Source organism: Eublepharis macularius, chromosome 18 (assembly GCF_028583425.1).
Source record: "Eublepharis macularius isolate TG4126 chromosome 18, MPM_Emac_v1.0, whole genome shotgun sequence".
In the NCBI taxonomy this organism is placed as follows: Eukaryota; Metazoa; Chordata; class Lepidosauria; order Squamata; family Eublepharidae; genus Eublepharis; species Eublepharis macularius.
The window spans coordinates 20,373,411-20,394,449 of NC_072807.1; the positions used below are offsets into that span (position 1 = coordinate 20,373,411).

The following is a 21,039-nucleotide window of genomic DNA, read 5'->3' on the forward strand; positions in this document are numbered from 1 at the left end:
GCGAAGTTTAAAAACACAGTTCAGGACTACCAATGAACATAAACATATAGTTAATTAAAAGCAGTCCTAAATAAAAACACCATCAACTGCCCCCTGAAGATCAACAGTGAGGGGGCCATGGGCACCTCCCTGGGAAAGTTGTTCCATAACCATGGGGCTGCTACTGAAAAGGCCCTCTCTCGTGGACTCACCGGGTGGATCCTTTAACTGATGTAGGGCTTTCAAGGCCAAAACCAACATATTTAATTGTCCTTGGGAACAGACTAGTAGCCAATGTACTTGTAAATATCAGGGTCACAGCTGGTCCCAACAGCTGGTCCCAACCAGCAGTCTAGCAGCAGCAAATGTCTTGCAATGTACAAATGTCTTTGCATTTCCAAATGTCTTGCAACACACAAGTGGTCATACTGTTAAACGCTACCACATCCCACCCCTGGTGGAAAGTAGCTTCCCCCGCGATCTTTTACACTGGAGGGAAAGAGAGGGAGAAAGAGGAATCCAGCTTGGAATAAATATGCCAGGTTGACAAGCCTGAGAATTCATGCTGGCTGTCCCGTTTCGTTGGTCAGTAGGGTCAGAAAATTGGAGGGAAGCTGGAAGCTGTACCCTTTGAAAGGAGGGAAGGGTCACTCACCGAAAGTTCCAAATTCAACTCTCCACCTAACGAATGTTCGGTGGCAGGGCTAGGGAACGTCTTTGCCCGAACCCTCACAGTCACTGCTAGACAGAGACAACTGTACTGGGCGAGGTGGCCTAGTGGTCCAACTTTGTACTGGGCTATCTCACGAGTTCCAACATTCACTTTTAAGTTTCTGAATCCCAGAACCCCACACTGGGAGCCAAAAAGATACGTGTTGAAAAGGCGAGACAAGGTAACAGAGGTGGTGGCTTCATTTGGGGTGCCATTAAAACTCTGCTGACCACCTTCCACCAACATCTCAGGTGGATCGTGATAAGCGACCGAGAACTGGAATTTGACCAGGGAAGGCCTTACATGAAAAAGCCTCCCCTTTGCCCATGCTGCCTTCCCCAAAATCCATGCACACAGAGCAATGTTATTGAAAGGGAAAGTGGGGGGGGGCGTTGTTTGTTTAAAGGAAAGTGGAATCGGGAACTGCCCTTTACAACTTGCTGCATTACATCGTGGAATTTTAAGAATTTAAAGCTCACCAAAGCACAGCCTGAGAAAAAAGGGAGGTTTCGCAAAGAAACCCTCATGCTGTGCATAATCCTTTCCAGCCAGATAAATCAGCCACACAGACAGCCTTTCCCATGACCCTGCCATCACCTTGATTGCAAACAGTTTCCCCTCAAATTCTTGTTTTTAACTGTTCTCACAACTTATATCTGAATGGAACTGGGGAGGGGGGGGACTGCAATTTCTCTGGGGTGGAAAAAAACTCCCTACAGCACGAAAGGAGCTCAAGCCTATGTGATCTGTTAACTTTTTTAAAAAAAATGTGAGACCAGCCCTGCAAAAACAGATTGTGGAGCATCCCCTTTCCAGTTGCAGCCAACCAGATGGTTCTAGGATGATGGATGTGGAGGTTATAGGCCTTGCCACCATTGCCTCCCCGCAAGCACCTGGCATCCAGAGCCACAGGAATCATGAACGGCAGACAATGACGTTGCCTAATCCTTTTGCAAAGGCCATCTGAGCTACTAACCATCTCCTAGTGCTCATGGCTGCCTGCAAACGGTGCAAAACCTAATTATTCAAGAGGGCCTTCTCAACAGGTAACAGGGCTGTGCTATAAGGAAATGGTTCAGAGACTGCTGTAAGAAATCATTCAGAGATGCACTGGAAAAGGGTAAGTATAATACTGTGTGGTGGTGATGGAGAATGCCCTCAAGTCATAGTTGACTTATGGCGACCCCTGGTGGCAAAAGACGAACAAGAGGTGGTTTGGCATTGCCTGCCATTGCCTTTGTTGGAGGTCTCCCATCCAATTACTAACCAAGGCTGACCCTGCTTAGCTTCTGAGATTTGATGGGATTAGGCTTACCTGGGCTATCCAGGTCAGGGCATAATATAGTGTACTTGCTGTAATATACTACTGTGTATGGCCTGTCATCTACTTGTGCTTTATTTCATCTTTTTTTCCCCGGCTCTGTATTGGATTTCTGCTCGTTTTCTGCTCTCCTTACCATATTGCATTTTATACTGAATGTTGCAGTCGCTGATTGCATTGCCTTAACCCTGTGTAATCTGCCAGAAGTCTCAATGAGAAAAGCAGAATATAAATAATGTAAATAAATAAAGAAATGATGAGCTGCTGCAATCAGCCATGCCCTACCGATCAGCTACCTCCCCTCTTTCTATCTCAGTTTTCTCCACCTCTTTAAGTGCTCCACTAAGGGTTCCACCTCTTCCAAAATAAGACAGCAAGTTCTCAGTGCAAAATGTATAAAGGAAGGGATTTGGGGTTCAGGAATATCAGCAACGGCCAGGGTCATTTTAGCTGTGTCCCTGCACCAAGCAGCTTCCCGCCCCCGCCCCCCACCCCGCCATGCTGCAATACGGACTGGGGGGAGACTGGGAGAATCAACCAGATATCAATTTATAAACATTTTCCAGGCCAAAGACAGCAAGGGGTGGCAACACCGACACTACCTGTGCGGCAGGCATGAAGACCACTGCAGTAAAAAAAAAACCCCAAAACTTCTATTTTAAAATAAAGAAAAATATTTCTTTCATGCATGCTCAGCAATGTAATGCAATTTCTGCAGTCTTATAAAGGGGGAGGGATGTTGGATCCATCTTGCTTTTGGTGCAAGAGGAAAGAAGTCCCTATTGCCCACCAAAAAACTATGCTGAGCATCATGGGATCTGCATGATACAAAAAAAAAAAAGGGATGGGGAATTGTTACAAGCAAGAATTGGGCAGGATTTAGTGAAAAAAGCTGGCTGGATCCAACCCCAAATCATTTGTAAAGATGTTTAAGCTTTTCTTCTTCCTTTCGATGGTTGGCACGGGACACTTCACACATCACATTTTCACAGGTACAGCCAACATCTTTTAAGTGCGTACCTTTAAAAAAAATGTTTGATATTACGTGAGTGTGCAGAAACGTTCCTCATAAAGGCCCACAAATCAAGAATTCGGCATTTTCCTGGTCAAGCAACTGGGTTAGTTCAAGCAAGTGGCTATGGCACGAATGTGTTGGGAGACCACAGCCATTTTAAACCTCTGAAGAATTGGTTGCGGAGGGATACAGGGCAAGGTTCTGAGGGAGCGTCGTTCACACTGAGTCCAGGGAGAATCCAGGTCTTTTGAGAACAAGTACCAGAGCCCGAGATGATCATCAGTACAGGGATACAGGGAGAAGATGAGGGGAAATCTGTCTGCCCAGGATTTCTAGGATTTCGATACAATTTCTGTCTAGGATTTCGATCCAATGTCAGCTGTTATGGGACTGAAGCCATGACAGTGGAGGGCTTGGGTGCCACCATCAACACCAGCGGGCCCAAGACTGGCGTGGTGGAAACCAGCTGGCAGAGGGTACCTGGGCCGCCCAACCCAACATGGAAAGAGCTTGTTTCAAAAGGCCTACTCTTGAGATGAGTGGAGCAGTTCCAACAAGTCAGCATGGCAAATCACAGACAGCACAAGCAGCAGTCCATCTTTGTGTTCTTCGACGAGGCAAAAGAGACAGCAAGGTGGTACGGAGATCTTATTTTGGAAGCTAAAACGTCGATCGCCAAAAATCGGACATCAAAAATGGAGTGAATGAAGTTTGGCAAATTGCAAAGTGGCTGAAGATCAAGTGAGACTCTCCATCTGACATATGGTAGACACCAGTAGCCTCCTTTTTTGATCACATGGCAATCTTTACTGTCTTTTTTGGCAGCCAAAGTTAAATCTAGATTTGTATACATCTAATTATAGTTGAGAAAGGTGAGCTATCACTTTTAGATTTTCTTTCACTTTTCTAATGAAATGCTGATCGTTATGAGTTTTGTTACATGCCATGTTTTGACTAACTGTAAATAAGTTGTATTTGTAAATTTATTTTAAAAATAATAATAGTAGTAATAATAAGAAAACAAATTTGTGCTTATCAGAGCCGGGCGATTTGCTGCCATGCTAGAGTGGGCTTCAAGCACTGTGACAAAGGTATCTCATAGGTAAAGGGACCCATCAGAGGAGGAAAGGTGAGAACAAAGGAAAGAAGAAGGACAAAAGTCTATATAAGTGCCACAGAAGTAAAGTGAACATTTCCAACGATGCAACCACTGCAGTATTCAAGGAACAGAGGAGGAGTATGCAGCTGAACCTCCGGTATGCAAGTTAGTGAGTGGTCTTTCCCTTGAGGCGGGCCAAATAACTTCTTTTGGCTTCTTTCTCAGACTTTATTTCCAAAAGTACTAAGTTTGGCACACGGGGAGCAACAGAGAGTAATCATTACATGTCGAGCAAATGCTTACCCATCCAACTGCTCTTCTCCGTTAATATACCGTAGATTTTTAAAGAAAGACAGTGACACCAGTGCGTGCGAATGGCGGATCTTCACATAACCAGTCACTGTTTCAATCAAGCCCATAAAGTTCTCCAGTTCTGCAGCAATGTTGTCTGAAATGAGAACAAGCAGGGGGGTGGCTTTAGAGACCATCCTTTTCACAGAGCAACTTTAATCAAGTCTGGTAATTGCTTTCTCTGTACATTGCAGCCTGTTCACTCAGCCCATGTGCTTTTTCGTTGTTGCTCATGAAAGCAAGGACAACAGTATTGTGAAAGTAAATACCTCTAGAATTGTGCACACTAATTGAAACTGCCTTCTCTTCACATATACACTCTAGTCAAATGCCACCTTCCGATTCTGAGCTTTCAACAGTTAGTGTTTTCTGTACAGAGTTGTCTATCTAAGAGTATTTATTTATGCCTTGCCTTTCTCCCGATACCGTCAAGACCTCAAGAGTAGTGATGATGATGTCAAAAATCCATTACAAAATCAATCCTTTATTAGAATATTCAAAACACACAATTATACAAACAAGAGAGAGCCCACACCTATCACCTTCAAACTGTCCCTCTCTTAAATGCCTCTGCTTTATATCCTTGCCAAAAGACCCCCAAGATTAGGCACCCGTCTCTCCCTTTCTGGGACGCTGTGCTGCAGCAGGGGCGAGGGAACAGGAAAAACCTGGGGACTGCATTCTCGTGACCACTGTTGCGAGGAACCAAGTTCAGGAAGTTGCAATGGCTGTTCGAGCTCCATAACAGATAGAAACTTTGCCATATTATGACTAGCCACAAAGTCCCTATTGAGAAAGGCCACAGTCTCCCATCTCAAGTTAGATACTCATGCAAATCTTTCTAAACTAGCTGGTTCTGATGCTCCTTATAGAAGCATCAGAAGCCTCTTGCTGAATTGGAGCATTTAATGCCCCCAAGACGCAGCTCAGCAGGGATGCCAGTACAATCGGCAATTCCAAGATATACTGGCTCTGAACATGGAGGCTCCCCATATAGAACTATTCTGGTTGCAGCCAGAATATGACCTTGCTATGACCTTGGAATTGGTCTTTGAAAAGCCATCTAATCTTAAGGCCACCTGAGTTCCATAAGTTGTGTCTTGACTTGCAAGTTCTATGCTGTGTCCTGATTTGTCCATGACAAGTCCGTAAGTCATATCCTGAACCCATCACTTTACAGGCTATCCAAAATTCTATGATTCCCTCTAAAAATGGCCCTCCTTCCATTGTTATCAAGTGGTTGGATAAAACTCTTGAAGCGCAGTCCTATACTGCTAGTCCAGTGTAAACCTATGGAAATAATGGACTTGAGACTAATAACTCTGCACAGGATTGCACTACCTACATTTGTTTTAAAGGTTTGGGGAAGTTTTCATCGAGGCAGCTATTCAAAGAAACCACCTTTTGGGTTGTAAAATAAAGATAACCTGGGCTAACTGGGGCAGATCCTGCCCCTATCCTACTCGGTCCCCTGAGTCAATCTTGAAGCCTTCCTGCCATGCCACTTAAACTGGAGGATGTCTCCCAACTTTCCTCATTCAGGAACATTCATGATGGGCAAATGGAACAGAGCAAAGAAACCCTGAATCCTTTTCAGAAAGCTGCTCTCTCTTCTTTGAAGACGAGATTTAAGTTTCCCACCAGCTTGCTACAGCATCACATAAAGAGAAATGAATTTTACCCCTGGGATTATCAGATGACTCAGAGCAAAAGGAATGTCTCTTCTCCCCCCGCCCCCCCCCCCCAATATATCACAGCTTTTGAACACTATCCTTTATCTTGGACATTTTGTTCTAGCAGCTCCAACTAAGGCAGAGGAGGTGCCCACTTAACAGACGCTGTTTGAAAGTGTGAAACGACTGATTTGTTCAACTCTGATTGGCCATGAGCACGGAGAGGGAGAAAGAGAGGGGGAACGGAAGAGAGAGAAAGAGAGAAGGAAGGGAGAGAAATTCCCAACTCTTCAGTGTCTGTGCCAGGTGTAACACACACAGAGACTTAGTGCATCCCGACCTCTAAAAGCAGAGGTGAAGGATGCATTTCAAACAATGAAAAGAGGCGCAATCACATTAAAGTCAAGTGTTGTTTGAGATTCATCTCCAAACATGATTCCAAACAAACAGTTAACGAAACTGTTGTTGGCTAGTAAGATACACGCCAGACAAAGATGATGCAGCACCAAAGAGAACAGGGCAGGGAGGGGATGGCGCCAGCGATTAAATAGGGCATCCTATACACCGCAGGAAAATTTTTTTGCCAGGGGGCAAATTCCTTAATCCACAGACGTGCCACCCAACGTCTAGGTGATAAGAGCTGCCAACTTTAAAATGAAGGCTTACCCAAAAAAAAAGCCCAAAGCATCTGCAGCAACTCCTTTTCTCCCAAGACTTGCGTTTCAAGTCTTTTTATCTCTGCATCCACCTTCAAGGTTATGCCGGGAATTTGTTTTCTTTAACCAAGAAGAGTCTGTGGTAGCAGCTTGGAAGAAAGGAAAGCATATTCTCCACTCCGCTCAGGAGGAGAACTCTCTCTAACTAGGACATTGTCTATTCAGCCTAAAACATGCCTCGATTAATCCAAAATTCAGTCACAAAATTATGCAAAGAATGCCTATTTGTTTGCTTCAGCATCCCTACCTTTTTCATACATCTGCTTGCAAATATTTAGTTAGTTTTGCCTGCATGTTTTCCAAAATGAATGGTACAGACAAAGCAGGGCAGAAGGAAAAAGATCTTTGCCTTGGGGTCTTGAAAAAGAAGCCCTCACATGTGTCTCCATTATCAAAAGCGAAGCAAACAGGGCTTTTTTTCAGTGGGAACGCGGTGGAACGGAGTTCTGGCACCTCTTAAAAATGGTCACATGGCCAGTGGCCCCGCCCCCTGATCTCCAGACAGAGGGGAGTTTAGATTGCCCTCCGCGCCGTCTGGAGATCAGGGGGTGGGGCCACCGGCCATGTGACCATTTTCACCAAGGGCAATTTAAACTTTAAAAAACTCCCCCCTTGTCCCAGCTGACTCGAAGTGATGTTATTGTGCGGTCTTGAGTTCCCCCACCTCTTTTCTCAGAAAAAAAGCCCTGGAAGCAGGTGGCAACCTCAGAAGGGGTCTTTTCTGTGTTGGCTCCTGATTTCGAGAACGCCTTCCTCTTGGCTACCCACTTGGAGCCTGATGTTCTTCATTTCAGGCACAGGATTAAAACTGCTCATGCTTAAGTCAAGCACTTGGGATTGTCCTCGCCTGCCCCCAACATCAGGCGTTGAATTTGTAAGAGTCGCTCTGGTTTTACTGGTATAAAAGTAGCTCATGTTATGGATCGTTTTTACGTCGAATGTTTTGAAAAACAGGTTACATTTTCCCTTTGATTTCCGGCATGCTGTTCACTGCCCTGGGAGACCGGCGTTTACAAGGCAAAGACAAATAAAGCCATTGACTCCACAGAGCTACCCAAGTTCAGTCCCCATCCTGAGGATGTGATGTCTACTTACTCCCGCGGCGAATGTTGATCAGCAGGTTCCCGTTGATTACGGTGCACCCTTGCAACAGCTGCGCTGCCGTGACGGAATCAATCACGGTCAAAGTCTTCTCGGCCCCGCATTCTTTGGGGCACGGCCCTTCGCAGGGGCTACAGAATATGCTGGTAAGAGGGAAAGGAACACCAAAAGGTCAGCCATGATTCTCCACTCTGCAAATACCATCTTAAGGGAAAGAAAAACCACCCAACGTTGGCTTTCAGCCTTCACCCAGAACCAAAAGGGAGAAAGTTAGTACACACCCCTAACCCTAGCCTTCAATTTCGGGATGGCATGGGGGGAAACAGTAATGTTCCGGGGTGGAATCCACTGCTAGCGGATGTAATGATGAACTCTAGCATGGCAGGTTTTAAAAGAGGGTTAGACAGATTCAAGAAGGAGAGGTCCGCCAGTAGCTACTAAAGGGAACCTCCATATATACTGGCAGCAAGCCTCTGAATACGAGGCTCTATGCATCCTCTATGCACCATTGGTTGACCCTCCGGGCAACCGGTTGATCACTGTGGAAGACAGGATGTTGGACCTGAAGGATGACTGACCCGACCCAGCAGGCCTCTTCTTAGGTTCCTGTAGTAGGCCTCCTCTCTCTACCAGAACACTGACCCCATTTTCTCTCCCCCGTTCCACATCGGAAGGGGTTTCGTAAGGCGCTCTCCCAAGCAGGGCACTGCGCAGAAGGGCCAACACCCACCATCCTCCTGAGCTTGATGCTAGAAGGAAGGATCTTCACCATTCTCTCTCCCTCCTCTTGAACCTCTACAACCATCTCTTCGCTTCCCACCCTCTCCTGCTTCGCAGCATCACTGGTAACAAAAAACCCAACCTGCCCACCTTGCCCAGCATTACCCCATGGTCCACACGTGATCTGCCACGGCCGCTAACTGTGGCATCCCTGCTGGGCTGGCCGAGACCGCTGGCATCCCCTAAGCGCTGTCATGATACAACCTACTGGAGAGGAAGAAAAGGAGGCTGCGGCTCCCATGATGCGCAGCGCCAAAGGCTGCTGGGAGCAGACGTTAAGAAGGAAACGAGAGCCGCACAACTGATGCAGGAGTTCTGGGTGGCGAGAAGGAGGGGGGAACTCATGGAGAGCTGATGTGCACACCCTTGTCCTGAACTTCTTTCTCTTCCCCTCCCTATGCTGTCTCTCCTGCCCACCTTCCCTGTCCTCCACAGGGCAGAATTCAGATTGCCTGCTCCTTGGGGTATAGACTTGTCAGTTTTTTGCTTATACCAGCGGACCACGTGACTGACTTGCACTCTAACCAGCTGCCCTCCCGGTGCCATTACATGAACTAACAAGCTTCTAGCTTATATATTCCAACATGAAGCACTGTTGATGCATGCCAGAGGACATTCGGCATGGGGGGGGGTAAAGATTTTTAGACCCATGCTCGCAACTATCAACACTCGTTCAGGGAGATGGGAAGGGAAAGCTGAACCATTCGAGTGGTCAATTCCTGCCCCTTCCTGCTAGCTCACTCCTCTGCAGATAAGATAAGCCTACTATGCTTTTTTATGACTGTTTCTAACAGCTTGAAAACACAAATGTCCAGATAACAGGGAGGAGAAAACATTGCCCGAGTAAATATTTGGCTGCTAGATAGGGGCAGAGATCACAATTTTGCACCTGTATGCAAAGAAGATGCTCTTCAGGGGAAAGCGAGACTTTGTTTACACTACTTCAGAGGAAAAGCTAGGGCAAGCCAGGTGTCACATCTAGAAAGCCGTGCACAGTGCCCCCTCCCAAAGGACAACATTCCAGGGCCTGAAAATAATAATCCATCACCTCATCAGAGTGGTGCATCTGATATAGTTGCCCTAAGAATTTGCTGTTTTTGCAGCTGCATGATAAAAATTTGGAGTGTCTCAACATTCTTGGTAGTCCAATGGAGCTCTTCTAGAGCCAGTGCCCTGATACCCCACAGGCTTAGGGGCAACATTCATTGCATATATTCAGGGAATCTGGCACTTTAAAAGAAAATCCTCGCCTATACAACTCAGGAAGGAGCTCATAAAGAAATGGGAAAATATGTGGACAAGAGGGCTGAAATTTACATTAAGCTCCAGTATTAAATAATTTTTTTTACAAAATGATGTATCGTTGGTATATGACTCCTGCAAAATTGGCTAGAATGCATAAGGGGGCATCAAATGTATGTTGGAAATGTGCTAAACAAGAAGGGACATTTTTTCATATGTGGTGGACATGTAAGAAAGCAAAGAGTTTTTGGTTGCAGATACAATCATCGATTCAGAAGATTTTGAAGATTAAACTTCAGCTGAAACCAGAGACTTTTCTGTTGGGAATAATGGACAGCCAGTTGGAAAAAAGTTTTAGAACACTGTTCTTATACTTTATTACAGCAGCAAGAATACTTTATGGACAAAAGTGGAAAACTACAACATTGCCTACAGTGGAGCAATGGTTGACAGAAGTTTTGGAGTTTGTGTTAATGGCAAAACTTACTGCATTAATTAGAGAAAGGACATTAGTTAACTTCTTGACTGAATGGAAACCATTATTAAACTTTTTGCATGAAATGGATAACAAGGATTTGATAACATCTGGATTTATGGATTAAGAAACAGGAACAATAGAAAAAAGAGGGGGCTTGTGACTAACTTAAGTTGGACTCTAGAAATGATATATACTTGTTGCGGAGAAAATCAGAACTCAACTTGTAGTGTAATTTAAGGGGGTTTTGTTTCCTTTTTTCTTTTCTTCTTAATTTTATAGATATAGGTATTGTTAGTGTGTTATATTTAGAACGGTGTGTTTTTTCTTGTTCTCTATGTTTGTTGTTTGTTGTGTTGTGGTATGTAGTTTATAGTTTAAATAAAGAAAAATTTTAACAAAACAAAAAAAAGGAAGGAGCTCATAAAGAGAAAGGGGCTGTGGATTGTACCACTATTATCTATCTGCTGTACGGCTTATCCCTGAAGTCACTGCATTATTTTATACTACTGCAATACTATGTTTCTGCATTATATCTGCTTTCTGTATCACGTCTAATATTCTTTTCTTGTTTTGAATTCTGTAATACTAGTTCAAGTACATTATTTATTACTTAATAACAACAACAACATTCGATTTATATACCTGGACTGTACTACTTCCACACTATAAATAAAGAGGTGTGCATGTGATCTTTAAAAATGTTTCCCCATAGAATAAATAGCAAGAAACCTCTCCTTGCCGATAGAAAACTACAGCATATCAGAAAGGATAAGGGTTGCAATCCGAATAGTACAATCTAGAGGGGAAAGTTTTTAACATTTGACCTGGTCTTATGTTTTTCCACATGGCTCCATAACCCTTATGCCTATACAAACCAGTCTTAACTTAGCATCTAAGGAACTGTTTCTGAAGCCCTACACATGCCACTCCACTGACACCATAAAATCTACATTAACTCTTAAGAAGAGTTACACTAATCTAAGACCACTGAAATCAATGGGTTTAGGCTGGAGTAAGTCTGTTTAAGATTGCACTGTAAAAGTTTCCCTTATGTAGTGTTGCCAACAGTCCCAAAGAAAAATATCCTGTCCCTTCATTTGCAGGTGAATTATGGAGGTAAGTAGCCTCGTGGCGCGGAGTGGTAAGCTGCAGGACTGCACTCCAAGCTCCGCTCACGACCTGAGTTCGATCCCAGTGGAAGCTGGGTTCAGGTAGCTGGCCCAAGGTTGACTCAGCCTTCCATCCTTCCAGGTTCGGTAAAATGAGTACCCAGTTTCCTGGGGGTAAAGTGCAGATGACTGGGGAAGGCAATGGCAAACCACCCTGTAAAAAGTCTGCCATGAAAACGCCATGATGTGACTCAGTGCTTGCACAGTAATGACTCAGTGCTTGCACGGGGGACTACCTTTACCTTTTTTAATGGAGGTAAGTAACATAACACTGGTAAATAACATCTTCTTAAGTCTCTATTAAAAGGGTCAGAATGTTTTTTCCTCCAGGCAGTTGCCAACCCGAGAAACCTGGAGCTGATCAACTAGAAGTTAGACGCGGATATCTAAAACTCTGAAACTATGGTTGCGCCATAAGCAGAGGAACTGTCTCAAGTAGGATGCTTCCGTTTTCTTCAAGGGAGTAAGTATTACCTTTGGGAATCATTGAGCATGAATCCAGGAGGACATTCCTGCACACACTCATTATCATGAATCACAAACTTCTCGTCATCCGGTGCAGCCGTTGACAGTTCTTTGCAGGCCTCCCTCGTGATGCAGCGCCAGCCCTCAAACTTGTAGGTGTTGGGGGGGCAAGTGGGAACGCAGGCCCCGTCGTGGTAGTAGTTGCGGCAAGCCACGCAAACAGTGTTGTTGTTTGGTGCCGTGCAGCTCCCCAAGCATTCCGGATGGCAACATTCATTCTGTTCTGTGCACGCGTTTTTGCCGCAAGAGCTGGGACATACTGCAAAGACACCAAAGCAGCACAGGTAAGCGGCACATCTTATAATCAACAGGAGCAAGGGGTGGGGGCACAGAATCACCATGGAGTAGCACAGGTCCATCTCCGAGTTTACCTCCTAAACTGTTCATTTCCTAAGAAAGAATTCCCTTGTTTGATCCCAAACAAAATATCCACCTATCCATGTATTTATTTAAAACTTTTGTATCCCACCTTTCCACCCAATAAGGGACCGCACGGCAGCAAACAGCTGGAAAAAGGAAATTAAAAATCAAACATTAAGAACAGTAAAAACAGCAATTAAAAATAAACTGGGGTGGGGGGGAGTCCCCATAAGGGAACAAATGTTCGTCTGTCTTCCTCTATCACTATCTTAGCCAGTGGGTGAAGATAAGTGATAGAGGGGGACAGATGAATCTCTCTTGAGGGGGATTTCCCATCATTTTGGTGCCATGATCAAGAAGTCCCTTTCTCCGGTTGAAGGCTGATCCAGCATTCTGTTTCAATCACCAGCCAGCTGCCCCCAAGGAATTTGCAACGAAGATGGGCAAAGCTTTTGGCCATCCCATTGACTCCAAGCATTTGGAATTCAGAGGTCTCCTGCCTCTAGACATTAAAGGTCTGCCGAGCTACCACAGTTAATGGCAGCTGATTAAGACTGCATCATCACCATCCTTTAATTAACCAACATCATGGAAAAATTTGCATCGCACAGTACAAGCTGCGGGATGCAAACTCCCAGATTCAAACCTTTACTTCTGCCGTGTACTCACTTAGATTGCCTCCGTCTGTTGCAACGGACATGTTCCATTGACTCAAAAAAGTACAGAACGCTATTCAATACATTATTTATATATTTTAAACGTTGGTGTACCAGCCTTTCGCTGGAGCATCTCAGGGCCCAAAGCAAATAACAATCATATTCAAAATTGTTTGGTAAAACAAGCATTAAAATAATGTACAGAAATACTAAAAACCCAATCTAAAACAATCCTGACACCCCTGCCAGGCTCAAGCTGCCCCCCAAAGCATTCTGGAATAACTCCTGTTTTGCAGCCTCATCGGATACTTGGGAAAGTAGGAGCCCCCTGACATCTTCTGGGACGCTGTTCCCAGCACAGTTGTACATGAGGGACCGGAACTTTTGCCAGATGTCACTCCGCTTGCATGCTCAACCCCCAACCTCAATCCACAGATTACAAATCTCGAGCCCTGATGCCGGAACAAGTTTTTTCCCCAGCCAGCCTGAATTTCCCCTTATTTCACAACAGCTGCACAGTATGTCAACATTCCATGGCCAATGCGTTCTTCCCCTTGAGAACTTAGCGCGAGAATACGATGTGACCTCACAGCAACACAGCCTGGGTGGCAGCTAATTTTTCAAGTTAGGCTAAAGGTAACTTAGCCACCATTTTGAATTATCCCCTCGAACAAAGGGTTGGAATAACCAGCTGGTGGCAAGTCAGCATCGCAAGGCCTTCTCCAGTCAGATGCCAGACGTCTTCGCCTGCAGCGAGCCGTGCCTCAATCTCCTTGTACGTAAATATTAGATGTCTCCAAGGCTATTAAGAGATTTCTTCAGCAACTCCAGACAGCGTGTCTTGCAGGCAGATGGATTGCAGTTCTGCACAAGTGCCAAAACTTAAGATTTAGTATTGTCATAAGGTTTCCCGTTCACACAAGGATACCAAAGCGAAGCCCCAGACACACGCACAAGGAAGAGCCAAGCACATGATATGTAAGAAGAACATTGCACTGTGCGCTCATTCAGGCAATGGTTTTGCGAAACGGAGGATACCACATGGACTGATCAGGTCTAACAGTGCCCAGACAACTGAGCCCAAACGCCATCAACGACACACGGCATCCCCCGCATTCCTAGAAACATAACCAAAGTTACAATTAAATGGGCACCGGTGCTATCTACTCAGAGTGCAAACCTTAACGCATTCTGCCCTCCCACAAACACATGCAAACACACGTTTGATACTGCACAAAATGTCAGCCTGTGGACCCAATCCATCCTCTTATTTGCCTCATCAATTACCAGTTCCAGAGTTAAAACCAGAGCAGATAGAGCGGCATCTAAATTTCTCTTGGGACAGGAGAACAAGGGTCTTTTGTGCCTTTATGCAAGCCTAATTCTCACTATGGTGCTCAAACTATGTCTGAACTGTACTTTCTTGAGACAGCAAAGTAAGCAGTGTACATGGCTTAAAGCTCCCCTTGGTCCAATCAAAAAAGCTCTGCAAGTGTGAGCCTATGTGATGTAATGGGCTTGAGTGGTGGTCTAGGATCTGAGAGTCACAGGTTCAATTCCCTGCTCTGCCATGAAAGCTTGCTGGGGGCCCTTGGGCCAGTCACACACTCTTATCCTAACCTACTTCAAATGGTTGTTGTGAAGTGGGGGGGATGGAGGCAAGGAGAATCATGTACGCTGCTTTGGATCCCCCTTGGGGAGAAAGATGGGATAAAAATGAACTAAAACAAATAAGCAGAAAGTTACTAATGGCATAGGGACGATTGGGTGAGACCCCTTTCTCCCAGCCATGCTAGTTTTCTAAGTAGAGGGAATTTAACTGAGGACTTAACTCAAGAATGAGAGAGTCCTACTAAGGTAACAGCTGAGCTTCAGGTTCTACTGATGAGAACTGCCCTTTGGTGCCTTCTCTTTTGGAGTATGGAGCTACCACTTGGAGTGACAGTGCCGAAAGTTTGACCATTTGGAAAGAGGATAGCACTTATTCTACTGAACCAGCTAAGTTGTGGGGTGGGTCACCAAAAGGTGCTGAGAAACCTGAAGCATTATACAGCATCACTAATTTTCAGGGGAAAGCACCTAGCTGGGCCCCGTTTGAGGTCTGCCTCAAGGTTGTTTGGACAGAGGAATGTTTCTTATCACTTCCCCCGCACCACCACCAAAAAAAGGAAAAAAGCTAGGATTTTCTGTGGGGCTGAAACAGAACAATCAGGTGAACAAACAGTTCAGTTGCGAGGGAGCGAGGAACAAACCATAGCCAGGAGGGTAAGACTTCTGGCAAAGCAGAGGACACAGCCTCCGCCAACGTTGGCAGGGGACCAGTGGCACGCGGGCAGACTCGATGTTGCCAAGTGTGGGATGTTTTTGAAAAGATCCTTTCCTTTCCTGTAAAATGATATCCAAGCCTTCCTCCTCCTTCCCCCACCATTACAAAAAAAATCCCTACCCATCTAAAATACTTCAACAAAAATTTGGTTCTGAAAACACGCTCCAAAGGGGGAAAAACAGCCAAGTGTCAGTGGGGAGGGGGGGTGTAGCATGATTGCCTGGTTCCACTTATAAAGACAAAACAGAAAAAGGATTTGGGACAGGAACCTCAATGGAAGAGTGCTCTTCCACTCTCTCTCAAAGAAAGTGTATTATAACAGTCTGAGCAGGGCTTTTTTCCAGCGGGAACTCGGTGGAACCAAGTTCCGGCACCTCTCAACAATACTCAAGTGTCTGGTGGCCTCACCCCTTAGTTCCCCTCATTTCCCTCTTGAGAATTCCACCACCTCTTTTCCCAGAAAAAAAGCCCCGAGTCTGAGCATGACATAGAAACAGCCTTTTGAAACAAATTAATTGCATTAATAACAGGGAGGCTGTGTTGTGATATTAGATGGAAATTTTTTAACATGCTTGTCATCTACCAATGATCACAGCTACCCCTCTGAGAAGATAATGCTAACCTGTTTTACATGGAGGGAGGTGGTTCAGGGGACCTAGCATATAAACAAGCTTTGGGCTCCCTCCCTTCCTATGCCCACTGCAATTCCCTTTTTATGTCATGGTAAACCACAGCTTGGCACTGCACCCAAAACAGCAAATATGGCTTGCGCTTGACTTCCAAGCCAGAACAGGTAAGAGAGCAAACTATGGCTTTGTACTGAGTGTAAGAGCAAGTTACGAGTTGATGCAAAAAGAAGGGAATCTGAATATATGTGAAGAAGAAGGTATGAACCTACTGTGTGTTACATTAGCTAGTGGCTTGCCGGCTCAAGTACATAGTGGAAGCAAGATTCGACTTGTGGGACTTCTAATATACAGCTCTTCATTGAATCACATTATCTCTTGGCATGGGGAAGACTGGGATTTAAACACCGAACTCCACAGATGCAAAGTGGTGTGGAAACAAAGAGTTCCCAACACTGCTTAGGCAAATGCCAGATTTGGTGGGCACTGTCTGGGGAGGATGGCGCTTGGGGAAGATGTGGCGTCACTTCCAAGTGATCATATAGGAATTCCCCTTAATCTCTACAGTACATACCATAGATTCTAGGGAAAACTCCTAGAGTGTCACTAAGGAGGACTTTTCTTTCTCTCACTCCCCAGCTTCTCGAGGGAGGGGCTGGGAAATTCCCCACCTGGCAATTGGGAAGCCTATATTGACAGCACCTGCGGTAAGACCACCGCACTATACAAAAACAGCAGAGCCATTTACAGGGCACGCATCTTCAGAGATACTTTGAAGACTTAAAATACTGAAATTCCCGTTCACAGAGAAAAGGAAGAGCAAAACTCACACGTTACGCACTCCTCTGAAATAACAGCTGCTGGCTGAAGGGACTCAAGAACTGTGCGGTGGTCCCACTCCCAAATGAATGCAGCTAAATGCAGAACAACAAAGGGTGGGCAACAGAGCACAGGATGGAAGAAATGGAGGGCTGGCACAGAGCACCCTATGGATACGGAGCTCCTTGTCAATTCTATGACAACTGCTTCCTCTGTTTATATTCTTTGCTTCCCAGATTGGCTAAGATCAGAATTGTTCAGAATTGTTAGGGAAGGAAGAGAAGAAGGGGACAGTAGAAGGCTTCAAATTCACCCTTCTTCAAAGGTGGACACAAAGAAACATTATCTCCTAAATAATCCTCATACATTCATCAGCGCAGGCTTTTGCATGTGCACACACTCCCAGACCCAGGCGCACACACCCCCAGGACAGTCTCAGAAATCAAACATACTCCTGGCCCTTGTATTATGACTACTGGTAAACCCTCCCAGAGCTGCTTCGGGCAGAACTTGAGCTGGTGGCATTTTATCCGCACAACAATCTAGCCAAGCAGAAGGATAAGCGAAACCTGAAGCCAGCTGCAACAGACTTGGATGAGTTCTGAACCCAAGTTCTCTGGTTCAAGTCCAACAATTCCATCCACAATACCAACAACTGGGTCTTCTCAATTGGTGACTAAGTGCGGGGTTGGGTGGGTACGAGGGAGAGCCGGATGCATTTCCCACACAGACACTGTGACAGCTCGTCCCCACCCCAAACCCGTTCCAACAGTTAAAAAAGCAAACCAGGCTTGTAAAATAAATGGGACGTATTTAAGTAGCAATGGAGAGCATGCATTTGGAAAAGGTGAAACAGCGTCACTCTTTGATTTTAATGGATCAACTAGAACGGTCATCTACTGACGTTGGCAACTCAGATCTCCAGTCTTCTCTATCACATTCCACCAGAAAAATTATTTTCCTCTTTACTGGAGAAGCTTTTTTGTTTAAAAAGACACTTCTGTAAAGAGGAACCCACAGGAAGCAAAGTGTCATAACACCAGGCATCAAATGCTGAACGGCTTCCTATTCTTTCTGATAATTAAACCACAATTAGAAGCTTTCTGAAAAACAGAGAAGGGGGGGGGATCACCTGCTAAGGCCATATTTAAAGCTTTTTATTCTCACCACCATTACGTGGTGCTAAGGATTGCAAGCAATTATCTCCCTGCGCTTTTAAGTCCTGCCGTTTGTATACAGCCATCTGTGCTCCTGCAGTCTTTGGGAAGGTTTTGGAAAACTAGGAGAGACAAACAGCAAACAAAGAGTTCCATCTAGCCCTTCAGTTCTACTGAACCCAAATTCATTTTGGGAACTATGTGGTGTAGTGGTTAGTGTTGGACGGGGATTTGGGAGACCCAGGTTCGACTCCCTATTCTGCCGTGGAAGCTTGCTGAGTGCCATTGGGCCAGCCAGACATTCTCAGCCTAACCTACTTCACAGGGTCAGCTGCTTTGGAACACAAACATAAACCACTATAATTCAACTAGAGGTGGGCACAAACCAAAATTCATCAGGAACCAGGCCAGTTCATGGTTCACGAACCAGTGATTCGTCAGAGCCCATTTCTGACGAACCACCACAAACTTTTAGAGTGGTTCGTTTGGTTCTTTTTTTGGTTCGTCACTGCAGACAGCCTGGAGCCAATCAATCAGATTCCTAGGCAACAGGGGGATGGGCTTTCTGCAGCCCTGGAAGTGACCTTCTCCTACCCCGGAAGTGATGTTTTCACAAACCAAACGAACTGGTTCATGAACCGGGGCAAATTCGTAAAAGTGTGTGGTTCGTGAAACACGACGAACCACAAACCGCACAGTTTTTTCTTCCCTGGTTCGTGCCCATATCTAAATTCAACTGGAACAGAGGTCTTTAAAAATGTACTGTTTTGTAATGTTGCAATGCTTTATTGTCTATACTGAAAATAGCAGCTTGGAACCAAGTTTTGTAGCTCATCCTCATGTACACAATTTTTCACAATTTATTCGTTTAAAAAGCTAGATACTGCCCAGATGTCTTCTTCACACTGAATTTTTAAAATTTCAGCCTGAGTTTAGCAAGCCACAATCTGGCATCGGTTTCTTCAGCACAACGTTTCTATAAACAAGTTTCCTTTACATTTAAAATCAAAACTAATCCTCAAAGTTAAAATTTGTTCCCCTTTTTCTTTGGCTTCGGGAAAAGATTGCAGGGGGCGGAATGGAAATGAACGGCACTCCCTGATTAAAGGACGGACCTCGCAAATGAAATAAAGACCACTAGCACAAGCAAATGTGATACTGGCCTATGTTCATCTTAACTCTCCCAAGCAAACAACGCAACGCACCATTTTACCATAAAACACAAGCTCAAGTAATTACTCCCTCTGAGGTGTGTTCAAGAAACAGCAGGCTGCGTTTCATTTCACTGTGATGACAGAGAGCCAGGCAACAGCATTCAGCATTGCGGGGAAGGCTGCAACCTAACCAGTTTCATGAAGTCATACGGTTAATTTGGGTTTTTAAAGGAGGCATAAAAGGAGGGTTAACTTTTAACACTTGCGTTTCAGTTCTACCCTGCCCCATGCCCACGATCTGAATAATAAAACCATTCACCAGCAAAGAGTCTGTAGTAGGGTTGCCAGTCTCCAGGTGGTGGCTGGAGATTCCCAGAATTACTACTGATCTCCAGGCGACAGAGATCAGTTCCCCTGGAGAAAATGGCTGCTTTGGAGGGTGAACTCCAGGGCTTTTTTTCAGCAGGAACGCAGTGGAACAGAGTTTTGTAACCTCTAGAATATGGTCACATGGCCAGTGGCCCTGCCCCCTGATCTCCAGACAGAGGGGGGGGGGTTTAGATTGCCCTCTGCGACGCAATCTAAACCCCCCTCTGTCTGGAGATCAGGGGGCGGGGCTACCAGCCATGTGACCATTTTCTTCAAGGGCAACCCACTGAGTTCCACCACCTCTTTTCCCAGAAAAAAAGCCCTGGTGAACAATATGGCATTATAACCATTCTGAGGCCCCTCTCCTCCTCAAACCCCGCCCTCTCCAGGCTCCACCCCCCAAATCTCCAGGATTTTCCCAACCTGGACCTGGCAACCTTAGTCTGTGATGATTGTCAGAAGAGACCATCTGAAGAAGGGGATGGTCTGGCTATCCATCTCGTGGTTAGTCTTGCTGGATCCGACCAGTGGTTAATCGAGTCCAGCATCCTGTTTCACATAGCAGCCATCCAGTTGCTCTAGGAGGCTTACTAGACAAGGCCTTTCCCTGATTCTGCCTCCTAGTACAGGCATTCAGATGTTGGTTGCCTTTATATATGGAGGTACCCGCTTTAGTTACTATGACTTGTAACTGATGGACCTCTCTACTCCATTAATCCATGTTTTAAAGCCATCTGTGCTTAGGTTTGCCAGTCTCCAGGTAGGGGCTGGAGATTCCAACTGGTCGCCAGGCCACACAGATCAGTTCACCTGGAGAAAATGGCTACTTTGGAGGGTGGGCTCTATGGAATTAAGCCATGCCAAGGTCCTTTCCCTCCCCAAAACCCACTTTCTCCAGATTTCTCCCGGTTTCACCCCCCAGATCTCCAGGAATTTCCCAACTTGGAGCTGGCAACCTGGCAACCCTATCTGTGCTCCTGACCATCAGTTCATCCCCAAGCAGCAAATTCCACAATTTAATAACTCATTGAGTAAAGAAGTATTTCTGATATTATTGTTGTTCTGAACCTACTGCCCATCCACTGGGTGCCCTACCCATTCACGTATGACAAGAGAGGGAGAAAAAGCTCCCTCTATCCACTTTCTCCACCCCATTAATCATTTTTATAAACCTCTAGCGTGTTCCTCCTTAGACGTCTCATCTCATGCGCCAACTCTAAGTCAACGGACACACCTGAGCTCTGGCTACCTACTAAACCAGATTGAGAAGCCTTTGGCCGTGGATGTTCAGTAACACGAGTCATTACGTGGCTGAAGTCGGCCGGCCTGCTGTTCTCCAAAGTTAAGAGCCCTCCACAGGAATCATTTGAGAGGCAACTATACGCCACTTGTCATCTCTTCATAACTTAAA

General features: G+C 45.4%; 1 protein-coding gene across 1 annotated transcript in view; it reads right to left on the bottom strand.

The window, feature by feature from the left end:
* Positions 1–21,039, bottom strand: part of IGF1R (insulin like growth factor 1 receptor) — a 192,476-nt gene that overhangs the window by 45,514 nt on the left and 125,923 nt on the right. The window contains exons 3-5 of the mRNA XM_055002168.1: positions 12,111–12,420; positions 7,962–8,110; positions 4,430–4,574 (exon numbers count right to left, since the gene is read on the bottom strand). Of these exons, the coding sequence (XP_054858143.1) occupies positions 4,430–4,574; positions 7,962–8,110; positions 12,111–12,420 (604 nt within the window). The remainder of the gene's footprint in view (positions 1–4,429; positions 4,575–7,961; positions 8,111–12,110; positions 12,421–21,039) is intronic.